The 25,416-nt window shown below is 42.5% G+C and overlaps 1 protein-coding gene across 1 annotated transcript in view; it reads left to right on the top strand.

The window, feature by feature from the left end:
- SNTG2 (syntrophin gamma 2) overlaps positions 1–25,416 on the top strand; it is a 450,805-nt gene that overhangs the window by 350,894 nt on the left and 74,495 nt on the right. The window contains exon 13 of the mRNA XM_044290991.1: positions 14,747–14,818. Within this exon, the coding sequence (XP_044146926.1) occupies positions 14,747–14,818 (72 nt within the window). The remainder of the gene's footprint in view (positions 1–14,746; positions 14,819–25,416) is intronic.

Below are 25,416 nucleotides of genomic sequence, written 5' to 3'. Positions count from 1 at the left end.
AGGATGCAGGCATACTGACACCACTTTAATGCAGTGGGTCAGGATATGGGTATAATAGTCTATAGTTTGTTCGTGACGCCAATTGCAGCATGTGCAGGGTATTGTCACAGGGCCCTTCAAAGATGTTATAACGCACGTCCCACTTTAGGAATGCCAGAGTGGTGTAATGTATCTGCATGGTAGTGGTAATAGTGTCAACGGTATCTCCTACCTGGGTACGGCTGGACTCCTGGATCCTGGCTGACTTGCAATAAATTGAGGATAGTGACAGTGGGAGTAATAGAGGAATTTGCAGCAGAAATTGAGATCCAGACTTTTGGTGAAGTTCAAACTTTTCTTTACTGATTGTAACTTTCATCCAAGCAAGATACAGCTTTAGTCTTAGGTCCCAGCAGGTATTGGCAATGGTTGGCAGGGATTTATCTTCTGCTCTCTCATGTATAGTGTTGAGCGCGAATATTCGAATTGCGAATATTTTTCTCGAATATCACGATTTCGAGATTTCGTGAATATTTAGAATATAGTGCTATATATTCGCGAAATCGAATATTCGTTTTTTTTTTTTTTTTTTTTTTTTTAATGCTCCATTCAGGGCCCGTTGCCGTGCTCATGGAGCGTCCCCATCACCATGGGGACGCTCCATATACTAGAATGTACTGTCGGATTAGAGAATTACATTGAAATCACCATGCGATTTTTTCGTGTTATATTAATCGCATCGCAATTTCAGCTTCGCACTGCTATATTCCATACATGTGTATTTTACGAAATTTCGTACTATTGCTCTAACTTCGTCTTTTAGAATATTACGAATATTCTAAAAGACGAAGTTAGAGCAATATTACGAAATTTCGTAAAATACACATATATATTGTAATTTAGCTAATATAGTGCTATAATCATTTTTTTTTTTCTTTCATTTTTTTTCCCTCTTCTGAACTTAAGCTTTGTAAAATATGTACACTGTTAAAAAAATTAATATAGCCGTATATTAGCTAAATTACAATATATATGTGTATTTTACGAAATTTCGTAATATTGCTCTAACTTCGTCTTTTAGAATATTCGTAATATTCTAAAAGACGAAGTTAGAGCAATAGAACGAAATTTCGTAAAATACACATATATGGAATATAGCAGTGCGAAGCTGAAATTGCGATGCGATTAATATAACACGAAATAATCGCATGGTGATTTCTACTTATTACTGCTATAGTCCATCAGTTGAAATCGCCATGCGATGAATATAACTCGAAGAATAGTACTGCTATATTCCATATTCGCCGAATATGGACTATAGCAGTACTAAGTAGAAATCACCATGCGATTATTTCGTGTTATATTAATCGCATCGCAATTTCAGCTTCGCACTGCTATATTCCATATATGTGTATTTTACGAAATTTCGTACTATTGCTCTAACTTCGTCTTTTAGAATAATACGAATATTCTAAAAGACGAAGTTAGAGCAATATTACGAAATTTCGTAAAATACACATATATATTGTAATTTAGCTAATATACTGCTATATTAACTTTTTTTAACAGTGTATATATTTTACAAAGCTTAAGTTCAGAAGAGGGAAAAAAAAAGAAAGAAAAAAAAAAATGATTATAGCACTATATTAGCTAAATTACAATATATATGTGTATTTTACGAAATTTCGTAATATTGCTCTAACTTCGTCTTTTAGAATATTCGTAATATTCTAAAAGACGAAGTTAGAGCAATAGTACGAAATTTCGTAAAATACCATTGCCTTATACTAATATACTAGAAAAATCGCAACATGCGATTTAAATAATCGCATATTATTCGCGAAAATTGAAATAATTACGAATATTCGATTTCGACGAATATAACACGAATATTCACTCGAATATTCGCGATATATCGCGAAATCGAATATGGCACCTCTCGCTCATCACTACTCATGTACCTGGAGCTTGCAGGAAAAGACGTCTGCTTTGAAGCTCTATACTATGGCAGAAATGTGGCTTCTGCACTCTCTATCTTCTGCTGTATGGGGACTGACTAGCTGAGGAGGAATATGGCTTATCCTGGGTCTCTGGACTTTACTCACAGTTATCTTCTCAGGGTATGGTTTCTTCCTGGAACTGGAGTTGTCTGTAACTTTCTGCTTTGTGTCATCCAGCTGAGCTGCAGAGCTCAGACTGGGAATTTGATCAAATCTCAGCATGAGACTTGATCCTTGCTGTCTTCCCTATGATGGGAAAGCTAGAACTGGTTCTGTTTTTTTCCTCCCTTGCTGCAGGATGTGGGAACCTCCACTTCCCTTAAGCAGGGGGCAGAACAGAACAGGATCGTTCCACTCTGAACGGCCATAACATTAAAACTATCCCTACCACCTGCTGGTCAACCTGGAACATTACAAGTAAAAAGTTACCTTTAACATGGTTTTATGCACATTTGTGAATGGCATAATCAAAATCACATCAAATGACAATATAATGGCTCCTGAAGGGCAGTAGCGGGGTAAAAGTTTAGTAACATAACTCGGGGGTGTTAGACTAGCAATGAGTGGGAGTCTCAGCCCTCAGACTCCCTCTGATCTAAACCTTTGATATGTCGTTATGATATCAAAGAACAGCAGAGAAAGCGCAGAGGCTCTACTTCCGCAAGCGTTGCAGCGACTGCTCATGTGCTGCTGCCCAGAAATGTAACAGCTTCTGCACTTGCACCACAGAATCAGCACAGGCACAAGACTGTCCAGGCCAGCAGAGATGTCTGGCCCTGTCAATCAAGCATCAGGAGGAGTGCCCTCATCTTTGGAGACACCCCTTTGCACGGGAAGAACTCTGCTTGATGAGACATTGATTCTTATGAATCGGTTTTCTCATCTTTATATGGTAGTCTTGACTACTTAAAAGAAAACCTTAGAGACCTTACATTTTTATAGCATTTTTTTATTTTCAAAACAAATGTGGATGGAGTCTTTTTTTTATTTTTTATTATCTCCTTCTCTATGGAAAAAAAAAACACTGGAAAAAACAAATGCATTTTTTTTTAAAGTACTAGAAAGACAACACGCACCATTAATTCCTTCCCAGCAGATAGTTTATACTCCTCCTATGTGACTAGGACAGGTTTTGTATCCATAGGATGACGGCCATTTTATTTCCCCTGATGATTGCTCCCCAGAAACAACGAGCCATAATAACAGCATTTTTTTGTGGCGGTTTCATCACCAAAATAGCAGCAGAAGCCAGCAGATGTCACGCTTTCCATTGTGAAGGGTGAAATCCACAGCGGAGAACCGCAGCATAAATTGACATGCTGCAGATTTCAGAACCGAACCACGGGTCGATTACCCCTCCAGTTTTTGTATGCAGTATCTTATCTACTTTGCTGGTACTATACAATGCTGCGGATTCACCACACAAAAATCCCAGCAGCAAATCTTCATCTGTTCAGTCATATGTGAATCTAGCCTCAATGGGGTAATGCCATGGTTGATGCAAAACCTGAAAATCAGACATCATATACTACATGACAATCTCTTTCTAACCAAGATAGAACCAGCTTTGCACCTCAAATGGGACCAGAGATCTCCACACTCTTTATTTCAGGCTGACAGCTCAGGGTGTGTGTCCTTCCTGAGGGAGCTTGTCTTTTTTGTTGTAGCTCTTTTCCTGTAACTGATACAGCTTCTAACAGAGGATATGGCTGATGACAGTTGAGGATTTAAACTGAGCATGTGTGACCACCTCAGTGAGGTGGACAAGAAATAAGTTAAAGAATAGACACTAGGTGGCGCTTGATCCAATTTTAGAAAATTTTTCATGGCACAACCTGATTAACATGTTCTGGTGCTGCCTTCTGCTAGCTGTTCTTCATTATCTCTATTGGTGGCCACTAGTCTATACATAGACACAATGACCCACATTTATTCATTTTTTTTTCAGGTTTGAACACAAAAATTGAATAGGTTAAAAAGTGACCTCTAAGGCCTCTTTCACATGACCATATGGCTTTTTCAGTGTTTTGTGGTCCGTTTTCTACGGATCCATTGTTCCGTTTTTTGTTTCCGTTGTGTTTCGGTTTCTGTTCCGTTTTTCCATATGGCATATACAGTATAAAGTAATTACATAGAAAAAATTGGTCTGGGCATAACATTTTCAATAGATGGTTCCGGAAAAATGGAACGGATACGGATGACATACGGATGCATTTCTGTATGTGTTCCATTTTTGGGGGGTATCCATTGACTTGAATGGATCCATGGAAAGTGATTTGCGGGCAATAATAGGACATGTTCTATCCTTCAACGGAACGGAAAAACAGAAATACGGAGTACATTCCTTTTTTTTTTTGCGGAACCATTGAAACGAAGGGTTCCGTATACGGACCGTATACAGAACGCAAAAAACGGCCCGTAAATGAAAAAAAAAAAACGTGGTGTGAAAGAGGCCTAAATGTGTGCCTCACTTCAAATAAGAAAGGAGGTGTTTTTTCTTACATTTTCTTATGCATGTGTTTTTTTTCCTTTTCAATAAATTATTATGGCCAGATGTCTGCCGGAAGCTACTAGTGAAATAGAAAACCCATTACATGCATTTTTTTTTTGTTTGTTGTGTTTTTCTTCTCCTGTTTCCGTTTTGCAGGACAGGACTCCAGCATAATAGAAAAGGGACAGATACACTATGCAGGCCATAAACTTCGATTACGATGGAATGAATAGCGTAATGCCTCTAAAGGCATTCCGCTATGCGATCCGTCATGGAATTGCATTATGGTCCGTGGTAACGGAATCCATAACAGAATTCACTAAATACCAGAAAAGGAACAGCAAACGAATTTTGAAATATGAAATTCGCACATCTCTAGTTGTAGTGTTTTTTTTGTCATGCATTTTCCCAAGCTTCTCTATAGTATTCGAAAAATCCAGAAAAAACAGGCATGTTAAAGGTTGTCTGAGAAAAAAAAATAAAAAATCCGTCTAACGTGTAGTGTATGAAAGGCTTTGCACCAGAACAGTGGAATTATCTTGGCTGGTTCGTCAGTAATAGTAGACTCTACGACAGTGTTTCCAACATTCTTAATGCGGCTTGCACTATTCCCAGCACTGCATTTACTAAGAGCTGAACGGATGGAGTTACGGTACATATTTAGCCATTTATCACTTGCGACATTTTGAAACGACAGACAAAGTCTGCTCTAGTCCCGTAGTGGAGTAGAAACAGAACCGCTACAATCAGTATTATTTTTTACACCCTGCCTTCCAATGGCCAAGATTTTTCCATTTTCTTTCGTTCACGGTCATATAGTGCCTTGTTTTTTGCAGAACAAGTTGTGCTTTCAAGTGGCATCATTTAAAATGCCATACAGCGTAGAGGGAAGCTGGAAAATATCTAAATGGGGTAGAATCTAATTCCGACATTGTTTTATGGGTTTTGCTTTTATGGTTTTCACTGTGTGGTAAAGAAGACCTGATGTTGCCTGTTCTGCAGGTCAGTGCGATTACAGCGTTTCCATCGTGCCGCTTGAATGAGCGTTGACCTCCAGCACTGTCACTACACAATGGAGAAACCTTCTGCTTTGGATCTCCTCACTGTAGAATTTCCTTTGGTTGCCATGTACAGCTGATCATGGGGGGTGTCGGGTAATGGACCCAACCGATCATATTTTGATGACTTATTGTAAGGCTAGGTTATCAATATCTGAGTACTGGAAAAACCCTTTAATAAATCTGGGCCTATACTTTTCTGGGATATATTTATGTGCGTTTAGAATCTACTTATGTTTGTAAAGAATGCATGAAAACTACTGTGAAGGCTTCTCTCTGGACTTTGGTATATTGGATAAGCAGTGTCGGACTTTATTTTCGGGGCCCACCGCACGGATTCATTCAAATATTAACTGCTTAGACAGCAGCAAGATGCTACCAGATGACTGAATATGGGGGTCCCTGCAGCGACTTTGAGAAGGCATGTTTCTTGGAAAAGGGGATACTGGTTGGCCTGCTTCTGTAGCTTTAAGTCAGCCACCTGATTGTGTCTATAATAATAAACTGGTTGTTTTTTTTTTTTTTTAAATAATCTACCCAGTTTTTATACGAAAGGCTGGTTGAGGTGCTATACACTGCCGATCTATATGTAGCACAGTAAGGCCACTTTCACACAACCGTTTTTTTTTTTTGTTTTTTTTACATTTACAGGCCGTTTTTTGCATTCTGTATACGGTCTGTATACAGAACCATTCATTTCAATGGTTCTGCCAAAAAAAAAAAAAAAAAGGAATGTACTCCGTATGCATTCCATTTCCGTACTTCCGTGTTTCAGTTTGAAAGATAGAACATGTCCTATTATTGCCCACAAATCACATTCCGTGGCTCCATTCAAGTCAATGGGTCTGCAAAAAAAAACGGAACACATACGGAAATGCATCCTTATGTCTTCCGTACCCGTTCTGTTTTTGCATAACCATCTATTGAAAATGTTATGCCCAGCCCAATTTTTTATATGTAATTACTGTATACTGTATATGCCATACGGAAAAACGGAACCGAAACACAATGGAAACCAAAAAACGGAACAACGGATCCGTGAAAAACACTGAAAAAGCCATACGGTCGTCTGAAAGAGGCCTAAGTCTACTGTGTTATGTGCCACTTGTGCAGGGGGTGGGAGACTAGGGTCCCTCCTTGCTCAGCGGCACTCCGGGGAATTCACCTGTGCCCCTGTGGGCCAGTCCGAGCCTGTGGATAAGTAAGGTCTCATGTATAAAGGAATTTTAATGCTCTGAAAACAATCTGAAGCCTAGGAGCTCATGTTCCTGTCTTCAAATTCGATACAGATGTATATGGAGATTTTTTTTATTTAAAAGAGAATAAAAATGGTGCCATGCTTGCAATCAAATGCAGTCTTACATAACACCTTCATAATACGGTTCCATCAGAGGCAACACATGCTGGCTCATGGGATGTCTCTATTTTACTGGTGGTGGAAGCCATATATGCTGTATCAGGCTTCTTTATAATATATATACACTGTACATGTCTTTTATTGGTATTTCTTTTCTAGTATGGTATTATAATGGTCACAATACAGTTTAAACATATAGAACAAATCAGACCTGCTTTAGGAATCCTAACTGGAGCAAACAATTGATTTCACTAATATGTAATGGAGTTTAGAAATGAATTGCTCTACTGACTAATGGCCGCTAAAAGCCCACAATGTTACAGAGGAAAACTTTTCACAATGTAAATGAGTACTTTTTAGTTACTACTTTGGAAGTAGCCATTGTGTGGTTTCCATAGCAACCACTATTCAGCATAATAGAAAGATTTACAAAAAAAAAATAAAGAATAAAATGTTCCTGTCATTCTTTAAAAATGTCCAGCAAAAAAAAAAAAACTGCTTGGGAAAGAGAAGTGCGCAAGAGTAGCATTGTCCTTATCGAGTTTACAAGACGCTGTAGAAGAAATGTAAGGTTCATTGTCTGTGAAATAGAAGAACAAAAGCAAATGAAAACATTATGAAGCAGATTAATTAAAGGGTTGTCCACAGGATAGGGGATAAGTCTCTGATCAGCAGGGGTCCAAGTTATCACAAGAACATGGTGGTGTTCACCCGTTTGAATGGCGTGTAAGCGCTAACTAGTATACATTAGGTGCCAAGAGAGCGGAGTGAAGCGCTGCTAGCTCTTCCTGAACTCTGAACAGTTTTAGACAAAATGTGGCCCTGGGGAAAATCAGAAGTGGTGCCCCAAATCTTGTAATAATGTAGTAATGTCTTAAAAGAGGACCTTTCAGCTGTCCTGGCATGTTTGTTTTTATAGCTTCATGCATTCCACATGTAATAACAATTCTGGAGCATCTATTCTTATGGCTCTATGTTGAGCCATTTCTTTATTATTTCTACCAGAAGTTATGAATAATTGTTAGCAGTCTGCAGTAAGGGTACAGAGGGGTAGTAACCAGTTGGGGGGGTGTACCTCCACAGTGTGAAAATGGCAGCACTGATTGGATAGAGTGAGTCTGTGCAGGGACACACCCCCAACTGGTAACACCCCTCTCAGCAATTCATTCATAACTTCTAGTAGAAATAATAAAAGAATGGTACAACATAGAGCCATAAAACAGGAATGTCAGGAGTGGTAAAAGGTCCTCTGAAAAGATGGGCGTCATAGCAACTGGGTGCCTGCTGTTTCATACAGCGGGCACCAGCAGCCAATGTACAGAATTTGTGGTAATGCTAACTGTGGACATTTAACCACTTAGATACCATGATCAAATGTCATCATGGCATCTGAGAATGTTTAAAAGCGGAAGTGTACGCTCCCTGTTCATGCGCGCTTTACCCCAGTGAAGATTGGGAAAAGCACCCTATTCTAATGAGCCGCAGCCTGTTCTAGGCTTCCAGGCTTATTATTAGTATATCCCAGTTCAGGTGGCAGCACTAAACTGTAATATAGTGATTTCTATACAGAACAATGGAGCAATTTCCAGCATTCTGTGTAAGTTGCAATCTGATGATTAAATGTTGTGGTCAACTTAGGGACCTAGGAAAAAGTAAAATAGAAAAAAAGTTTTGTAATAGATAAAAAATATAAAAATTTAAATCACTCCACTTTCCCCAAAATAAAAATAAACAAACAAAAAATTAACATCAGGGGCATCACAGTGCGCAAAAACGCCAGTACTATTAAAATATAAAAAATTAGCCCATATGTGAATGGATTAACAGAAAAAAATAAAAATGGACGATTTGCTGTTTTTTCATCACTTTATCTCCCAAGAAAATTTAATAAAAAGTTATCAAAAAGTCATACACACACGAAAAAACTACAGATTGACTTGCAAAAAATGAGCCCCCACACATATCAGTAGACATAACCATAAAAAATTATGGGAGTCAGAATATAGTGATGAAAAGAAAAAAAGATTCCGAAAGTTTATATATTTTTTTCAGTATTAAAATGCAAGAAAAACTATACATTTGTGGTATATCTGGATTTGTGATGACCTGGAGAATGAAGAGCCCAAGTCAGTTTGTCCACATACTGAACGCTGTAAAAAAAACAACATGAAACTGTGGGGGAATTGCAGTTTTTTTTCCATTTCCACCCCATTTGGAATTTTTTCCCACTTCCCACTACATATGTAAAAATAAACTTTTGTTAAATGGTAGTGTGAAGAATACCACGCCTCGTGCCCGCTTGACGTCACCTACGTCGAGATCACGAGACGCGGTATGGTCACAGGTTACCAAAGCGTGACGTCACACCCTCCAGAAGAGCAGGTAAGGTCAGCTTGGTACAGTTTACACATATACAGTACAGACCAAAAGTTTGGGCACACCTTCTCATTCAAAGAGTTTTCTTTATTTTCATGACTATGAAAATTGTAGATTCACACTGAAGGCATCAAAACTATGAATTAACACATGTGGAATTATATACATAACAAAAAAGTGTGAAACAACTGAAAATATGTCATATTCTAGGTTCTTCAAAGTAGCCACCTTTTGCTTTGATTACTGCTTTGCACACTCTTGGCATTCTCTTGATGAGCTTCAAGAGGTAGTCACCTGAAATGGTCTTCCAACAGTCTTGAAGGAGTTCCCAGAGATGCTTAGCTCTTGTTGGCCCTTTTGCCTTCACTCTGCGGTCCAGCTCACCCCAAACCATCTCGATTGGGTTCAGGTCCGGTGACTGTGGAAGCCAGGTCACCTGGCGCAGCACCCCATCACTCTCCTTCATGGTCAAATAGCCCTTACACAGCCTGTAGGTGTGTTTGGGGTCATTGTCCTGTTGAAAAATAAATGATGGTCCAACTAAACGCAAACCAGATGGAATAGCATGCCGCTGCAAGATGCTGTGGTAGCTATGCTGGTTCAGTATGCCTTAAATTTTGAATAAATCCCCAACAGTGTCACCAGCAAAGCACCCCCACACCATCACACCTCCTCCATGCTTCACGGTGGGAACCAGGCATGTAGAGTCCATCCGTTCACCTTTTCTGCGTCGCACAAAGACACGGTGGTTGGAACCAAAGATCTCAAATTTGGACTCATCAAACCAAAGCATAGATTTCCACTGGTCTAATGTCCATTCCTTGTGTTCTTTAGCCCAAAAAAGTATCTTCTGCTTGTTGCCTGTGCTTAGCAGTGGTTTCCTAGCAGATATTCTACCATGAAGGCCTGATTCACACAGTCTCCTCTTAACAGTTGTTCTAGAGATGTGTCTGCTGCTAGAACTCTGTGTGGCATTGACATGGTCTCTAATCTGAGCTGCTGTTAACCTGCGATTTCTGAGGCTGGTGACTCGGATGAGCTTATCCTCCTCAGCAGAGGTGACTCTTGGTCTTCCTTTCCTGGGGCGGTCCGCATGTGAGCCAGTTTCTTTGTAGCGCTTGATGGCTTTTGTGACTGCACTTGGGGATACTTTCAAAGTTTTCCCAATTTTTCGGACTGACTGACCTTCATTTCTTAAAGTAATGATGGCCACTAGTTTCTCTTTACTTAGCTGCTTTTTTCTTCCCATAATACAAATTCTAACAGTCTATTGAGTAGGACTATCAGCTGTGTATCCACCTGACTTTTCCACAACGCAACTGATGGTCCCAACCCCATTTATAAGGCAAGAAACTTATTAAACCTGACAGGGCACACCTGTGAAGTAAAAACCATTTCAGGTGACTACTAGTGTTGATCACGAATATTCGAATTGCGAATTTTAATCGCGAATATCGGCACTTCGAGAATTCGCGAATATTTTGAAAATCGCGAAATATATTCGTAATTGCGAATATTCGATTTTTGGGAAAATACCAGTTTATGCGAATTTTATGCAAATTTTTGCAATCAAGAAAATACTGCCTGGAGAATATTCGCCCAAATATTCGCGAAATATCGCAAATTCGAATATTGCCCCTGCCGCTCATCACTAGTGACTACCTCTTGAAGCTCATCAAGAGAATGCCAAGAGTGTGCAAAGCAGTAATCAAAGCAAAAGGTAGCTACTTTGAAGAACCTAGAATACTTTTTTGTTATGTATATAATTCCAAATGTGTTAATTCATAGTTTTGATGCCTTTAGTGTGAATCTACAATTTTCATAGTAATGAAAATAAAGAAAACTATTTGAATGAGAAGGTGTGTCCAAACTTTTGGTCTGTACTGTATCTCCTGTCCACGTGGGCATCGAGAAGCAACAAGCTGAGAGAGCCACCAGCTTCTCGTTTGATATTAGCCCGGTCCGCTAACGGGATTATATAGGGTGAGAAACCAACCCGCGGTAGCCTACAACTAGGCCGAAACACGGACGTGGGGATTCGTGATCAAGATACAAGATAGCACAAGATTAAATTATATATTTTATTTAATCGCCTTAAGGGCACACTAGACTAGACACAGAGAATATATACAGTGGTCTGAGGTTACAGATACAGGTGATACAGGTGATATAGTACAAACAGGGTTAAACAGAACAAAAGTCAGTTTACCAGATGGATGAGTCCTTTTGGGTTGTGATGAGTTCTTTGCTGTAGTCACATGAAGGGCAGTGATCTCAGCTGGTTCCTGGGTCCCCCTAAACCCATTACATGATGTAACCCTTCTTCAGAGAAAGATGCCGCCCGCTGGCTTTCATGGCCTTATGACCTTTAGCCGGCCGCTCCCCTCCCCGCCTATGGGTAGGGTCCACCCCTCCTACTCTGGTGCTGGCAGTAAATGACCCTTAAAACCCTTTTGGGCTCATAGCCCCAGACCAGAATGTTGCAGGAAGATGGTTCCGGGCCCAATTGATCCACCTGGGTTCCGGCTACAACTAGAGTCCAAACATGATACTATTATTTGGTTTCTGTGGGGAGATATGCATATCTCCACTCCCTGGCATCCCACCCTCAAACAAAGACCATGGGCATGTACATCTGGGCCACCAGGACACAAATATGTATACGGTTTGCGCCTGCGATGGCCGGGCGATTCATATATCCTTATGAAATGTAGGTGTCAACATGTCTGGGAGGTATCATTGATCCTGGCAAGGGCTGATACCTCCTGCTCCCCCTGCAAGATCTGTGCTGTCTGACTGGAGGTGTGAAATGTAAGCAAATGTGGCCTGCTAGGAGTTTTCTGCTATCTGGCTGCGGCTTTGAAGCAGGGCCCCCCTGTGGAGCTTGATTTGCCATCTTTCAGCGAATAGTGGGTGTGAGGACAGGGCTCACAGTAAATATTAATCCATATTCCTCACAGGTGGCATTAGAAAGTACAACTTGTCCCGCAAAAAATAAGCCCTCATATGGCTATGTGAACGGAAAAATAACAAAAAGCTATTGCTCTGGCAAGGCAGGGAGCGAAAAATGAAAATGCAAAAACAGACATATCAGGAATAGGTTAAAGATCATGTGACCAGTGACGTCACAAATTTCCTTCTAACAAATCCTTTCTAGCTTCTACCTTAGCGCAGCAGTGTGGTAAGAAGTAGGAGGCGGCACTAGGTTTGCGTCCTGACGTTTCAGCACTGACTAAAGCTAGGCTTGCTGTAGCAAGTGGGCCTATAGAGGTCCTGAGCAGGGGTGCTGTTAGGGTTGCCACTTTTCCCAACAAAAAATACTAAGTTTACACAAGTTATAAAGGTTGGCTTGGCTTCATACGGGTCATATTTTACAGTATGCTCCTTTTTTTTTTTTTTTTTTTTTTCTTCAATAAAATGAAACTTTTCACAGCCATCTACATTAAAGGTAAGAACCTTAATCACTGAGCTATAGAGCTCAATATTAAACTGTTGCTGAAGCAGGGGGGCCCTTAGAGCTCACAGGCCCCAGGAAGTTGACCAATCCCCCCCCCCCCCCCTCCGAACGCCTGCCCTGCTTACCCTCCCAGGTCTTCCTTTCTGGGGCAGGAGAAGACAGGGGAGCATGATTTCTGCAGAGACCACTGGACCCGGAGAGGAGCTGCAGCACAGGAGAGGTAAGACTTTTTTTTTGTTTTTTTTTAAGATCTGATGGGGGTTTAGTATGGGGGTCTGACATGGAGGGCTGATATTAGGTCTGATGAAGGTATGATGGGGTTCTGATGAGGGTCTGATAAAAAGGTCTCATGTGATGTCCTAATATGGGGGTCTCATGTGATGTCCTAATATGGGGGTCTGATGTAATGTCCTGATATGTTGGTCTGATGTGATGTGCTGTTGTGGGGTATGATGTAATTTCCTGGGGGCCTGATCTGAGAATTTGATATCTGGGTCTGATCTAAAAGGCTCTGATATGGGGTCTAACGGAAAAAAAAACTTATTTTCCTTTCCTAAAACCTATTATCAACAGGTGCGTTTTATAAACTGAAAAATACAGTAAATCTATTCCAACTATTGCGAGTGGTGCATGCAATGATTTGCAACAGTTTTTTTGCAAGGTTTATGCCCAAAACTGGTGCAAATAAAAAGATAATCAAGCTTTCTCTTTATAAAAGTCTCTAGTTTATAGGCCTTTGGGTTTGGTGAAGATATTCACCATTGTTTCTGCACCCAAAAATCTACTGAACTACAGTTAATGCAAATAAATAGGATTTGATTTCTGTATCCAATGGCTATAGAAAATAACAGGTCCCCTGAGAGTCTTCATGTAGCTGTAGAGGAATTTCAAGTGGTCTTCCAACTAGGGATGAATAAATGGATTATTACTAGTGATCTCATCTACCCAAATTCTTTACCTGCGAGGGGTTCTCCCTTCTGGTGAAGGACTTCCCACTGCATCTTGTTTGACATGGTTGGAACGCTCACCCAGCCCTGACACTCTCCCACCTGCACTGTTTCTCTCGATGAAAGCGCAGGACCTTTGCTTACACTCCCAGGGCAGCCACTGTGTATTTGCGCTACACTTCCAGGTAGAAGTGCATGAACAGTCGCTGCTCCTGAAGTGGAAGCAGAGCCATTGGGCTTGTGCCGCTTCTCAGAGCAGTGGTGCAGGTGCAGGTCAGTTCATATATTTATTTTAAAAGTGACTAACCCCTTTGATATGATCATGTAAGATCATTTGAAGTCATATCAGATACAGCTCGATGTTTTTCACAATGCTCTGTGAACTCATGCAGGCAATATTAACATTTTGGGACTTGTCCTTAGAGATAATTTGAAGATCAGAGATAATTACCATTATAATAGACCAGCTGGATATGTAACTGTAGAAAGTCTCTGTACAAGATTCTGGTTCTTACGATTTCATTCCATGCACATACTTGAGAAAATGCAGGAATTAATATTGTCGGATCATAAATTTATATTTACTGCTTTGTTATAAGGTAATTTCACTGTTTATTGCGATCAACAAAAGGCATCTCCATCTGCTACAAGACAGAGATTACATCCATGAGAGCTCAGCAATACAGGCTCCGACACACAGAATGTTACAGTAGGGTTTTGGCTATCATTTGAAGTTAGGACCTTCATATCCATTTGAAGTATCTGACATACTGTACATTGAAGCATAAATCACTAGATTAAACCTTTTTATCAGATTGCTAAGTTATTAGTTCCTTTCAGCTGAGATCAATAACCCAAATGATTAAATATTCTGGATTACTGGAAAAATATAAAAAAAAATGTATATATTGGTAATTCATATTGGTGATAAATGGGGAAAACAAAATAGGCGACTACATTTACCGCTCATGGAAATTCTTCTTTTTTTATCAGTTTAGTGATGGAAGTACGGTAAGTGTCAGATTAAATAAATTTCAAAGCAATTATGTTATAGTATAATTTTTCTTTCTTTTTATTGTAGGTTAGTACGCTTGACTGGGCACGAGCAGAGAAAATGTATAACCTCTGTGAGGTTCTGTTTAAAGTTAGCAAGGTAGGCGTCCTTACATATAATCTAAATGCATTGTTAGCTGTTAATTTAAAAATATATTCCTTAAATTGTAAAGCAAAATTAAATGCATTGTTAATTTAAAGGGGTTTTCCACAATTAACATTTAGCACCTAACCACTGGAGAGGTGATAAATGTCTGTTTGCTGGTGGGTCCACCGCTTGGACCCCAACCGAACACTAGAATGGTGAGTTCCCTATTGCTCCCAACTTCAAGACTATAGTGAGAAGGCATTGGAATGGTGGTAGTCAAGCGTGTGTTGTGGTGCTGCTTCGGTCAATGTCTATGGAGATGGCAAAAACTGTACTGGGCTCTTACAGCTCAGTTGTATTAGTAAGGTATTGCTTTCAAATTTTTTTTAATTCCCTAACAGTTTTGCCTGAGCTGTGCTAGAAATTTGAGAAAAGGGCCTAACAGTTCAATCCGAGCAGAGCAAAGGCAGCTAGACATGTGAGCCTGGTCTTGTTTGAACGTATTAGCTCCTCTACAACAGGAGATATAGCCTTTAGAAATCAGTTCAGGAGTGATCGCAGCTGAAAGCAAGTTTCAGCAGTTTTTACTCTCAACTTGATTTCTAAAGCCTACATCTAGCTGCTAATGTTTCCATCCTGGTCCTGTTGAAAAGCTTATATTGCCTGCTTTCAAACAGGATGCATCTCTAGTTGCTACACAGCCTGAGATATAAAAGGTTAAATCAGCCCTCCCACTCCAGATGGCTGTGAGCTCAGCCAATCTAGAGAAAGAGAAGGGGTGGCAGTGGGGGAGCTTACAGGCTGCATGGAGGAGATAAAAAAAATCCCCTCTCATGACCCTGGGTGAAGTAATATGGATTTATGTGCATGTTATTTATCCCCTCACCCCTCTGTGTGAAATTATACAATTTATTAAGGCCATGACCCAGATGCTTACCAGGTTCCGGATCATGATGTCAAATAAATTACACCAAACACTTGTACCCCACACAAACCCCCAAAAAGTGTCAATTTTATGCTGTTCCTCCTGTCCATATCCTTTCCCTACCAGACAATATGCAGATCATTTCTCTAACGATACCCGTTACAAGATACAGTATTAGTAATAATGATTATCACTAGAGAGGAATCTAATACAGAGAAAAATAGTTCTAGGTCTTGGATTGCAACAACATAAGAACAGACTATTTTGAAAAAAAAACCACATAAAAACTATATACGGTACATTTGGCAACATCATAATCGTATTAACCCACAGAATACAGTTATCATATTACTTATACCATACAGTGAACAACATAAAAAATAAATCCCCAAAAAGAATTAATATTTTTAACTTCCCACCTAAAAATAATAAAAGTTATTTAATACACAGTATGTACCCCAAACGACAACCTGTCCAGTAAAAATCAATGCCAAATGTACCGTATATAGTTTTTATTATGTTATGTGCTAAATTTTAAAAGTTATGAGTCATGACCACTGGAACACAGAGAGCTAAAATTAGCTATTTCACTAAGGGTTTAAAATACATTTCAGTACCAGAGTTGTGCGGCAACTATATTTACTTAAGACATAAAGGCAAAATCTAGATGGGGCGGAGCCTGGCAGCAGAGCCACATGCACGCTGCTGAGTGAGCTCTGCTGAGGATCGATCGGGAGCAGGCAAATTAGCCCTTATAACTGATCCAACACGGGGAAACTCACTAAGGACAAGTCCAAGGACACCCCATGTATCGGGAGATCGTCGACAGGACAAGGGGATCTGGACCGTTTTGTTAAAAAGACCGGCGCATAGCAACTGATAATGTCAGACAAGATGGCGCCGAGGGCTGAGTCAGTGTAGCAGCAAGAAGCCTCAGATTCAGAGGATGAAGAGGGCAGCGAGGTGGCAGCTCCTACCTCCCGAGACAACTTAATAGTCTCCAGGGCATTTATGCGCCAGTTACTGTCTGAGGCCCTAGACCCACTAGTCCAAGAATTAAAGGACTTTAAGCAAGATCTAAAGCAGTTGGGAGACCGTGTGGATGCGGTGGAAGGCATGCAGAGGGCCATAGTGAACCTTGATACAGCTGTCTCTAACAATATGGATCACGCTCAGGCACATCTAAATTACCTCTATAACCAGCTAGAGGACCAGGATAATCGGGGAAGAAGGAATAACCTGAGATTAAGAGGTTTCCCAGAGTCCATACATGCGGACGCCATAATGCCACTCCTGATCGATTTCTTCAAAGACCTTTTGGGAGATGATGGCCTTACAGATCTCACCTTGAAAAGGGCCCACAGGACGTTGATCCCCCCCACCGGGACCCTTGGAGCCCCAGAGAGACATTATATGTAAGTTGACCAACTTTCAAACCAAGGAAGAAATCCTAAAAGCTGCAAGATCTGGTCCACATATTGCTTATGCAGGCACCACCATTTTAATTTATCAAGATCTCTCCCCGCTGACCTTAAAGAAAAGACAAGCATTGAAGCCGCTTCTGGATGTCCTGTGGGAGCGTAAGATAGCATACAGATGGTTATATCCTTTTGGACTGCTTGTTAACTCTTCTGAAAAGAAAATGGTGATTCGTGTGCACGCAGATCTTAAAAGAATATATGAACAGTTGGATATTGCGGACCTCCAGATAGCCGATTGGACAACCAGTTCAAGAGTTAACGCTGCTTCTAACACCTACCGCGGATCACCTCCTGGACCCCAGCGGGAATGGGTCGACCACAAAGATAGAACAGGAAATCGGGAAAGCTCACCCCATGCAGAATCACATTAGATAATGATTGAGATAATCTCTAAACTTTTATTTCACTTCTCTACACAGTCCTGAGGTTTACACTCACAGTGAGACAAATAGGTTCCTTTTGACCTACTAGCGTCTTAACTGTTTAAATACATCTCTTAACAGCTCCTAGTATCTTCCTCTCACTCTATCTTTCTTTCCCTCTCTTGGAAAGATCTCTATCCTCTCACTTTTCGGGGTCCCTTCCCCTTTTTACTGTTCATATATGGCCTATGTAACACTAGCTGCCTGCTCCCCCCTACATGATCCTCTAGATGGCATCCTACGCCAACATACCGTATTTTTCGCCCCATAAGACAGTTTTCCCCCCAAAAGTCTTATGGGGCAAATACTAATGAAGCGCTTCGATTTTGGAAGCGCTTCCTTGGTACCGGAGATGCAGGGGTGCGCACCATGTGACCTCACTGTGCGAAGCCTTCACAGCTGTCAGCCGAGAACAAAGGAAGAAGCGAGAGTGCTGGTGGTGAGGAGTGGCGGCGTCCAGAAGCAGGAGAGGTAAGTTTTTTTATTTTTTTTATTTGCGCTGATGGCTGACATGGGGGGGGCAGGATGACTGACAATGGTGGCATGAGGGCTGACAATGGGGCATGAGGGCTGACAATGGGGGCATGAGGGCTGACAATGGGGGCATGAGGGCTGACAATGTGGGCATGAGGGCTGACAATGGGGGCATGAGGGCTGACAATGGTGACATGATGGCTGACAATAGGGGACATGATGGCTGACAATGGGGGGCATGATGGCTGACATGGGGGGCTGATCTGAGGCATTGGGGGGCTGATCTGAGGTCTGATTAACAATGGGGGTCTTATTGGGGCTGTGAGCTGAACAATAATCACTGTCCAAATCTGCTCTAAGAGATATTCAAAACAATATTGCTAAAACAGGTTTGGTGGACAGTTGGCGCACTCTTCATCCTAGTGAGAAAGATTTTTCATATTATTCCCTGGCAAGCGCTTCATATCAAAGGTTAGATTATATAATGGTGTCTTCCTCGCTACTGCCTTATTGTACAGACGTGTCCATTGGATCGATTATTCTTTCAGCTCATGCACCAGTCTATATACAATTTAATCTAAAAGGTATCCCCAAGAAAGAGATGATCTGGAGGCCTAATGAAACACTTTTGCATAACCCGGAAAAAGTTAAATGGATTGCGGGATTTTTAGAGGAGTACTTTACTCTTAATGACACTGAGGAGAGCTCTCCAAGTGTAATATGGGAAGCACATAAGGCAGTAGTGAGGGGCCATTTTATCTCCTTAAACTCACACTTGAAAAAATGTAGAGAAGCAGAAATTCTCAAACTACTTGCTCAAATCTATACATTGGAATCTATACATAAAAAACTGCTTACTCCGCCACTGTTATATGATTTAGACATCTACAGATCCCAACTGAAAAATATACTCAACACAAAATCAGCTAAACTATATTTGTCAGCTAAATTCCGGTATTATGCACATGCAAATAAACCTTCTAAATTTATGCTTTCTCAACTAAAAAAAAGGAAGGTCCACACATACATACACAAAATACAGTCCTCCACTGCCCGTCACACAGAACTGATAGCTAGTAGATAGAGTTGAGCGGACACCTGGATGTTTGGGTTCAAGAGGTTCGGCCGAACTTGAAAAAAAAAATTCGGCCCAGATCCCGAACCCGAACCCCATTGAAGTCAATGGGGACCCGAACTTTTGAGCACTAAAATGGCTGTAAAAATTTCATAGAAAGAGCTAGAGGGCTGCAAAAGGCAGCAAAATGTGCTTAAGAGTGTGGCAAATGCTCTGCAAACAAATGAGGATAGGGAAATTAATTAAAAAAATATAAGACCTTAAAAAAATAAAAATTAGGAATGATGTAGGAGGAAGAAGTTGGGGAGGCGGTGAATGGGTGGATGTGACCGTTTAAGGCTCACGTGGCAGTCTAGGTGAAAGCAGCGGCGAAAGTGGAATAGGTAGCCAACACAGATGTGTGTTATTTTGCATTTTTACATAGGGGTATCCCCCAAAATATTGGGACATATAAAAAAAAAAAAGGAATAAGTGCACTTGAGTGCACGGATGGATGGTTGAGGCTGTTAGAACTGTCTATTCTGCACAAGGTACAGACAAGTCCTGAGGGGTCCAAGTCTGGTTCATTTTAATGAACATGAGCTTGTCCAAAAAAATGTTCAGAGAGTACACTGGCTGCAGGGCAGGCCAGCACCTCCAAGGCATACAGGGAAAGCTCTGGCCATGTGGACAATTTGGAGACCCAGAAGTTGAATGGGGCAGAACCATCAGTCAGTACGTGTAGGCATGTGCACAGGTACTGTTCCTCCATGTTGTTCAAATGCTGCCCCCTGCTAACACGCTCCATATCAGCAGTTGGGGACGGTTGTTGCGGCGAGGTGACAAAGCTTTTCCATATGTCGGCCATGGTGACCCTGCCTTCTGAGGTGCTGGGGCTGACACAGCTGCGTTGGCGACCTCTTCCTCTTCCCCTGCCTTCGCCTTGTGCTTCCACTTGTTCCCCGGCGTCAGTTGGGAATGCTCTCAGAAGCTGTCACGGCTGAGGATAGGGAAAACCCTCAGCCGTGCGGTATTAGAAGGCGGATGGTCAATGCCAGGCCAGGACAGGAATCAGGGAGCAGGTCACCTCCTACACATCCCTAATTCTGACCCTGTCTCCTATCCATATGAGCCGACCCTGAAGGTAGGAGGGCTCATACTCCGGAACCTGATATTCCTGCTAGCCCTCAGGGTGGCCCTGGACTAGGAGCAGGGTAAGATGACCTGCCCAACCTGATTCATATTGAACAGGTGGGATTTGTGGGGGGAAGAGATGGAAGAATGAACACAAGTAGATTGATTAACATTATCCACTATGCACACTCCACCTCCACACCATTAGTCCTTCTCAGCACAGATGCTGAGAAGGCTTTTGATAGAGTGGACTGGGTATACATGACAGAAGCCCTGAAAAATTTTTGTATACCGGACAGCTTTATTAATGCTGTTATGTCTATGTATAGCAATCCCAGTGCCAGAGTATTAGTTAAAAACACAGTATCACCAACTTTTAAAATTAGCAACGGCACTAGACAAGGATGCCCGTTGTCTCCGCTCCTATTTGTTCTTTCAATAGAATCGCTTCTTCAAGATGTCAGACAGGACATAGGGAATAAAAATTAAGAATGATACCCACACCCAGCCTTCCTTCACAGATGACCTTCTCCTTATAGTTACTAACCCAATGGAGGCATTCCCTGCAATACATGCTATTCTAGACCGTTTTGGCACATTTTCCAATTTTAAGGTAAATCTTAAGTCTCAAGCACTAAATGTCACCCTGGACCCTCACATACAGAAATTACTAGAAAGCTGCTCACCTTTCACATGGTCAACACGCAGCATAACATTCTTAGCTAATAAAATTACGCCCCACCCATCATTACTATACTCAGAAAATTATAAAAACCTACCACTAACCATAAATAATCTTATCAGAACGTGGGATATACCATTTAACTCATGGTTTGGCCGTAGATCATTGATCAAAACAATATTCCTCCCGAAAATACTATACTACTTACAAGTTCTCCCAATTCCCTTGCCTAGATCCTTTTTCACACAATTGAAAAAGACGCTTGCTCGTTTTTTGTGGAGTGGTGCCAGACCTATAATATCACATGGACAACTAATTTAACCTCCCAGTGAAGGGGACATGGGTGTCCCAGACTTTATCCTTTATTATAGATCTATTCAAGGCCTGAAAGTATTAGAGTGGCTTTGTAACCCTAAGGGGAGACTAGTAGGGATGAGCGAACTCGAACTGTATAGTTCGGGTTCGTACCGAATTTTGGGGTGTCCGTGACACGGACCCGAACCCGGACATTTTTCGTAAAAGTCCGGGTTCGGGTTCGGTGTTCGTCGCTTTCTTGGCGCTTTTGTGACGCTTTCTTGGCGCTTTTTGAAAGGCTGCAAAGCAGCCAATCAACAAGCGTCATACTACTTGCCCCAAGAGGCCGTCACAGCCATGCCTACTATTGGCATGGCTGTGATTGGCCAGAGCACCATGTGACCCAGCCTCTATTTAAGCTGGAGTCACATAGCGCCGCCCGTCACTCTGCTCTGATTAGCGTAGGGAGAGGTTGCGGCTGCGACAGTAGGGCGAGATTAGGCAGATTAACTCCTCCAAAGGACTTGATTATTGATCGATCTGCAGCTGTGGGTCATTGAGCTGCTGATACTCAATTGCTCACTGTTTTTAGGCTGCCCAGACCGTTTGTCAGTCACTTTTTTCTGGGGTGATCGGCGGCCATTTTGTGTCTTGTGGTGCGCCAGCACAAGCTGCGACCAAGTGCATTTAACCCTCAATGGTGTGGTTGTTTTTTGGCTAAAGCCTACATCAGGGTGAAGCTGTCACACCAAGTGCATTTAACCAGCAATAGTCTGTTTATTTTTTGGCCATATACTACATCAGGGGCAAGCTGCGCCTGTCACCAAGTGCATTTAACCCTCAATGGAGTGGTTGTTTTTTGGCTAAAGCCTACATCAGGGTGAAGCTGTCACACCACACCAAGTGCATTTAACCAGCAATAGTCTGTTTATTTTTATTCTACATCAGGGGCAAGCTGCGTCCGTCACCAAGTGCATTTAACCCTCAGTAGTGTGGTTGGTCAAGCTATCACACCAAGTGCATTTAACCAGCAATAGTCTGTTCATTTTTTGGCCATATACTAAATCAGGGGCAAGCTGCGCCCGTCACCAAGTGCATTTAACCAGCAATAGTCTGTTCATTTTTTGGCCATATACTACATCAGGGGCAAGCTGCGCCCGTCACCAAGTGCATTTAACCCTCAGTAGTGTGGTTGGTCAAGCTGTGACACCAAGTGCATTTAACCAGCAATAGTCTGTTCATTTTTTGGCCATATACTACATCAGGGGCAAGCTGCGCCCGTCACCAAGTGCATTTAACCCTCAGTAGTGTGGTTGGTCAAGCTGTCACACCAAGTGCATTTAACCAGCAATAGTCTGTTCATTTTTTGGCCATATACTACATCAGGGGCAAGCTGCGCCTGTCACCAAGTGCATTTAACCCTCAATGGTGTGGTTGTTTTTTGGCTAAAGCCTACATCGGGGTGAAGCTGTCACACCAAGTGCACTTAACCAGCAATTGTCTGTTCATTTTTTGGCCATATATATACTACATCAGGGGCAAGCTGCGCCCGTCACCAAGTGCATTTAACCCTCAGTAGTGTGGTTGGTCAAGTTGTCACACCAAGTGCATTTAACCAGCAATAGTGTGGTTATTTTTTGGCCATATCCCAGTCTAATTCTGTCACTAAATCAATACCGGTCACCCAGCGCCTAAATACTAGGCCTCAAATTTATATCCCGCTAAATCTCTCGTTACCGCTGTACTGTTGTGGCTGGGAAAGTTATTTAGTGTCTGTCAAAGCACATTTTTTTTTCAGGGTTGAAATACAATTCCCAATTTAGCAATTTCATAATTTAGTGGTTTCTGCTATATCAGAACTATTTGAAATCTATCCCTAAAAGGGTATATAATATTCAAGGTGCACATAGGGTCATTCAGAATAACTTCACACACACGCTACTGTGCATTTCCAAGTCTAATTCTGTCACTAAATCCATACCGGTCACCCAGCGCCTAAATACTAGGCCTCAAATTTATATCCCGCTGAATTTGAATACAATACATTGGGCCAAATAATATTTTTGTTGTTGTGGTGAACCATAACAATGAGGAAAACATCTAGTAAGGGACGCGGACGTGGACATGGTCGTGGTGGTGTTAGTGGACCCTCTGGTGCTGGGAGAGGACGTGGCCGTTCTGCCACATCCACACGTCCTAGTGTACCAACTACCTCAGGTCCCAGTAGCCGCCAGAATTTACAGCGATATATGGTGGGGCCCAATGCCGTTCTAAGGATGGTAAGGCCTGAGCAGGTACAGGCATTAGTCAATTGGGTGGCCGACAGTGGATCCAGCACGTTCACATTATCTCCCACCCAGTCTTCTGCAGAAAGCGCACAGATGGCGCCTGAAAACCAACCCCATCAGTCTGTCACATTACCCCCATGCATACCAGGGAAAATGTCTCAGCCTCAAGTTATGCAGCAGTCTCTTATGCTGTTTGAAGACTCCGCTGGCAGGGTTTCCCAAGGGCATCCACCTAGCCCTTCCCCACCGGTGAAAGACATAGAATGCACTGACGCACAACCACTTATGTTTCCTGATGATGAGGACATGGGAATACCACCTCAGCATGTCTCTGATGATGACGAAACACAGGTGCCAACTGCTGCGTCTTTCTGCAGTGTGAAGACTGAACAGGAGGTCAGGGATCAAGACTGGGTGGAAGACGATGCAGGGGACGATGAGGTCCTAAACCCCACATGAATGAAGGTCGTGCCACTGACTTTCACAGTTCGGAGGAAGAGGCAGTGGTGAGACCGAGCCAACAGCGTAGCAAAAGAGGGAGCAGTGGGCAAAAGCAGATAACCCGCCGCCAAGAGACTCCGCCTGCTACTGACCGCCGCCATCTGGGACCGAGCACCCCAAAGGCAGCTTCAAGGAGTTCCCTGGCATGGCACTTCTTCAAACAATGTGCTGACGACAAGACCCGAGTGGTTTGCACGCTGTGCCATCAGAGCCTGAAGCGAGGCATTAACGTTCTGAACCTGAGCACAACCTGCATGACCAGGCACCTGCATGCAAAGCATGAACTGCAGTGGAGTAAACACCTTAAAACCAAGGAAGTCACTCAGGCTCCCCCTGCTACCTCTTCTGCTGCTGCCGCCTCGGCCTATTCTGCTGCTGCCGCCTCGGCCTCTTCCTCTGCCTCTAAAGGAACGTTGGCACCTGCCGCCATGCAAACAGGGGATGTACCACCAACACCACCACCACCTCCGTCACCAAGAGTCTCAACCATGTCACACGGCAGCGTTCAGCTCTCCATCTCACAAACATTTGAGAGAAAGCGTAAATTCCCACCTAGCCACCCTCGATCCCTGGCCCTGAATGCCAGCATTTCTAAACTACTGGCCTATGAAATGCTGTCATTTAGGCTGGTGGACACAGACAGCTTCAAACAGCTCATGTCGCTTGCTGTCCCACAGTATGTTGTTCCCAGCCGCCACTACTTCTCCAAGAGAGCCGTGCCTTCCCTGCACAACCAAGTATCCGATAAAATCAAGTGTGCACTGCGCAACGCCATCTGTAGCAAGGTCCACCTAACCACAGATACGTGGACCAGTAAGCACGGCCAGGGACGCTATATCTCCCTAACTGCACACTGGGTAAATGTAGTGGCAGCTGGGCCCCAGGCGGAGAGCTGTTTAGCGCACGTCCTTCCACCGCCAAGGATCGCAGGGCAACATTCTTTGTCTCCTGTTGCCACCTCCTCCTTCTCGGCTTCCTCCTCCTCTTCTTCCACCTGCTCATCCAGTCAGCCACACACCTTCACCACCAACTTCAGCACAGCCCGGGGTAAACGTCAGCAGGCCATTCTGAAACTCATATGTTTGGGGGACAGGCCCCACACCGCACAGGAGTTGTGGCGGGGTATAGAACAACAGACCGACGAGTGGTTGCTGCCGGTGAGCCTCAAGCCCGGCCTGGTGGTGTGTGATAATGGGCGAAATCTCGTTGCAGCTCTGGGACTAGCCAATTTGACGCACATCCCTTGCTTGGCGCATGTGCTGAATTTGGTGGTGCAGAAGTTCATTCACAACTACCCCGACATGTCAGAGCTGCTGCATAAAGTGCGGGCCGTCTGTTCGCGCTTCCGGCGTTCA

This window comes from Bufo gargarizans, chromosome 4, assembly GCF_014858855.1.
Source record: "Bufo gargarizans isolate SCDJY-AF-19 chromosome 4, ASM1485885v1, whole genome shotgun sequence".
NCBI classification, from domain to species: Eukaryota; Metazoa; Chordata; class Amphibia; order Anura; family Bufonidae; genus Bufo; species Bufo gargarizans.
Note: the sequence above shows the minus strand (reverse complement) of the source record. Positions and strands in the feature narration are given on the sequence as shown.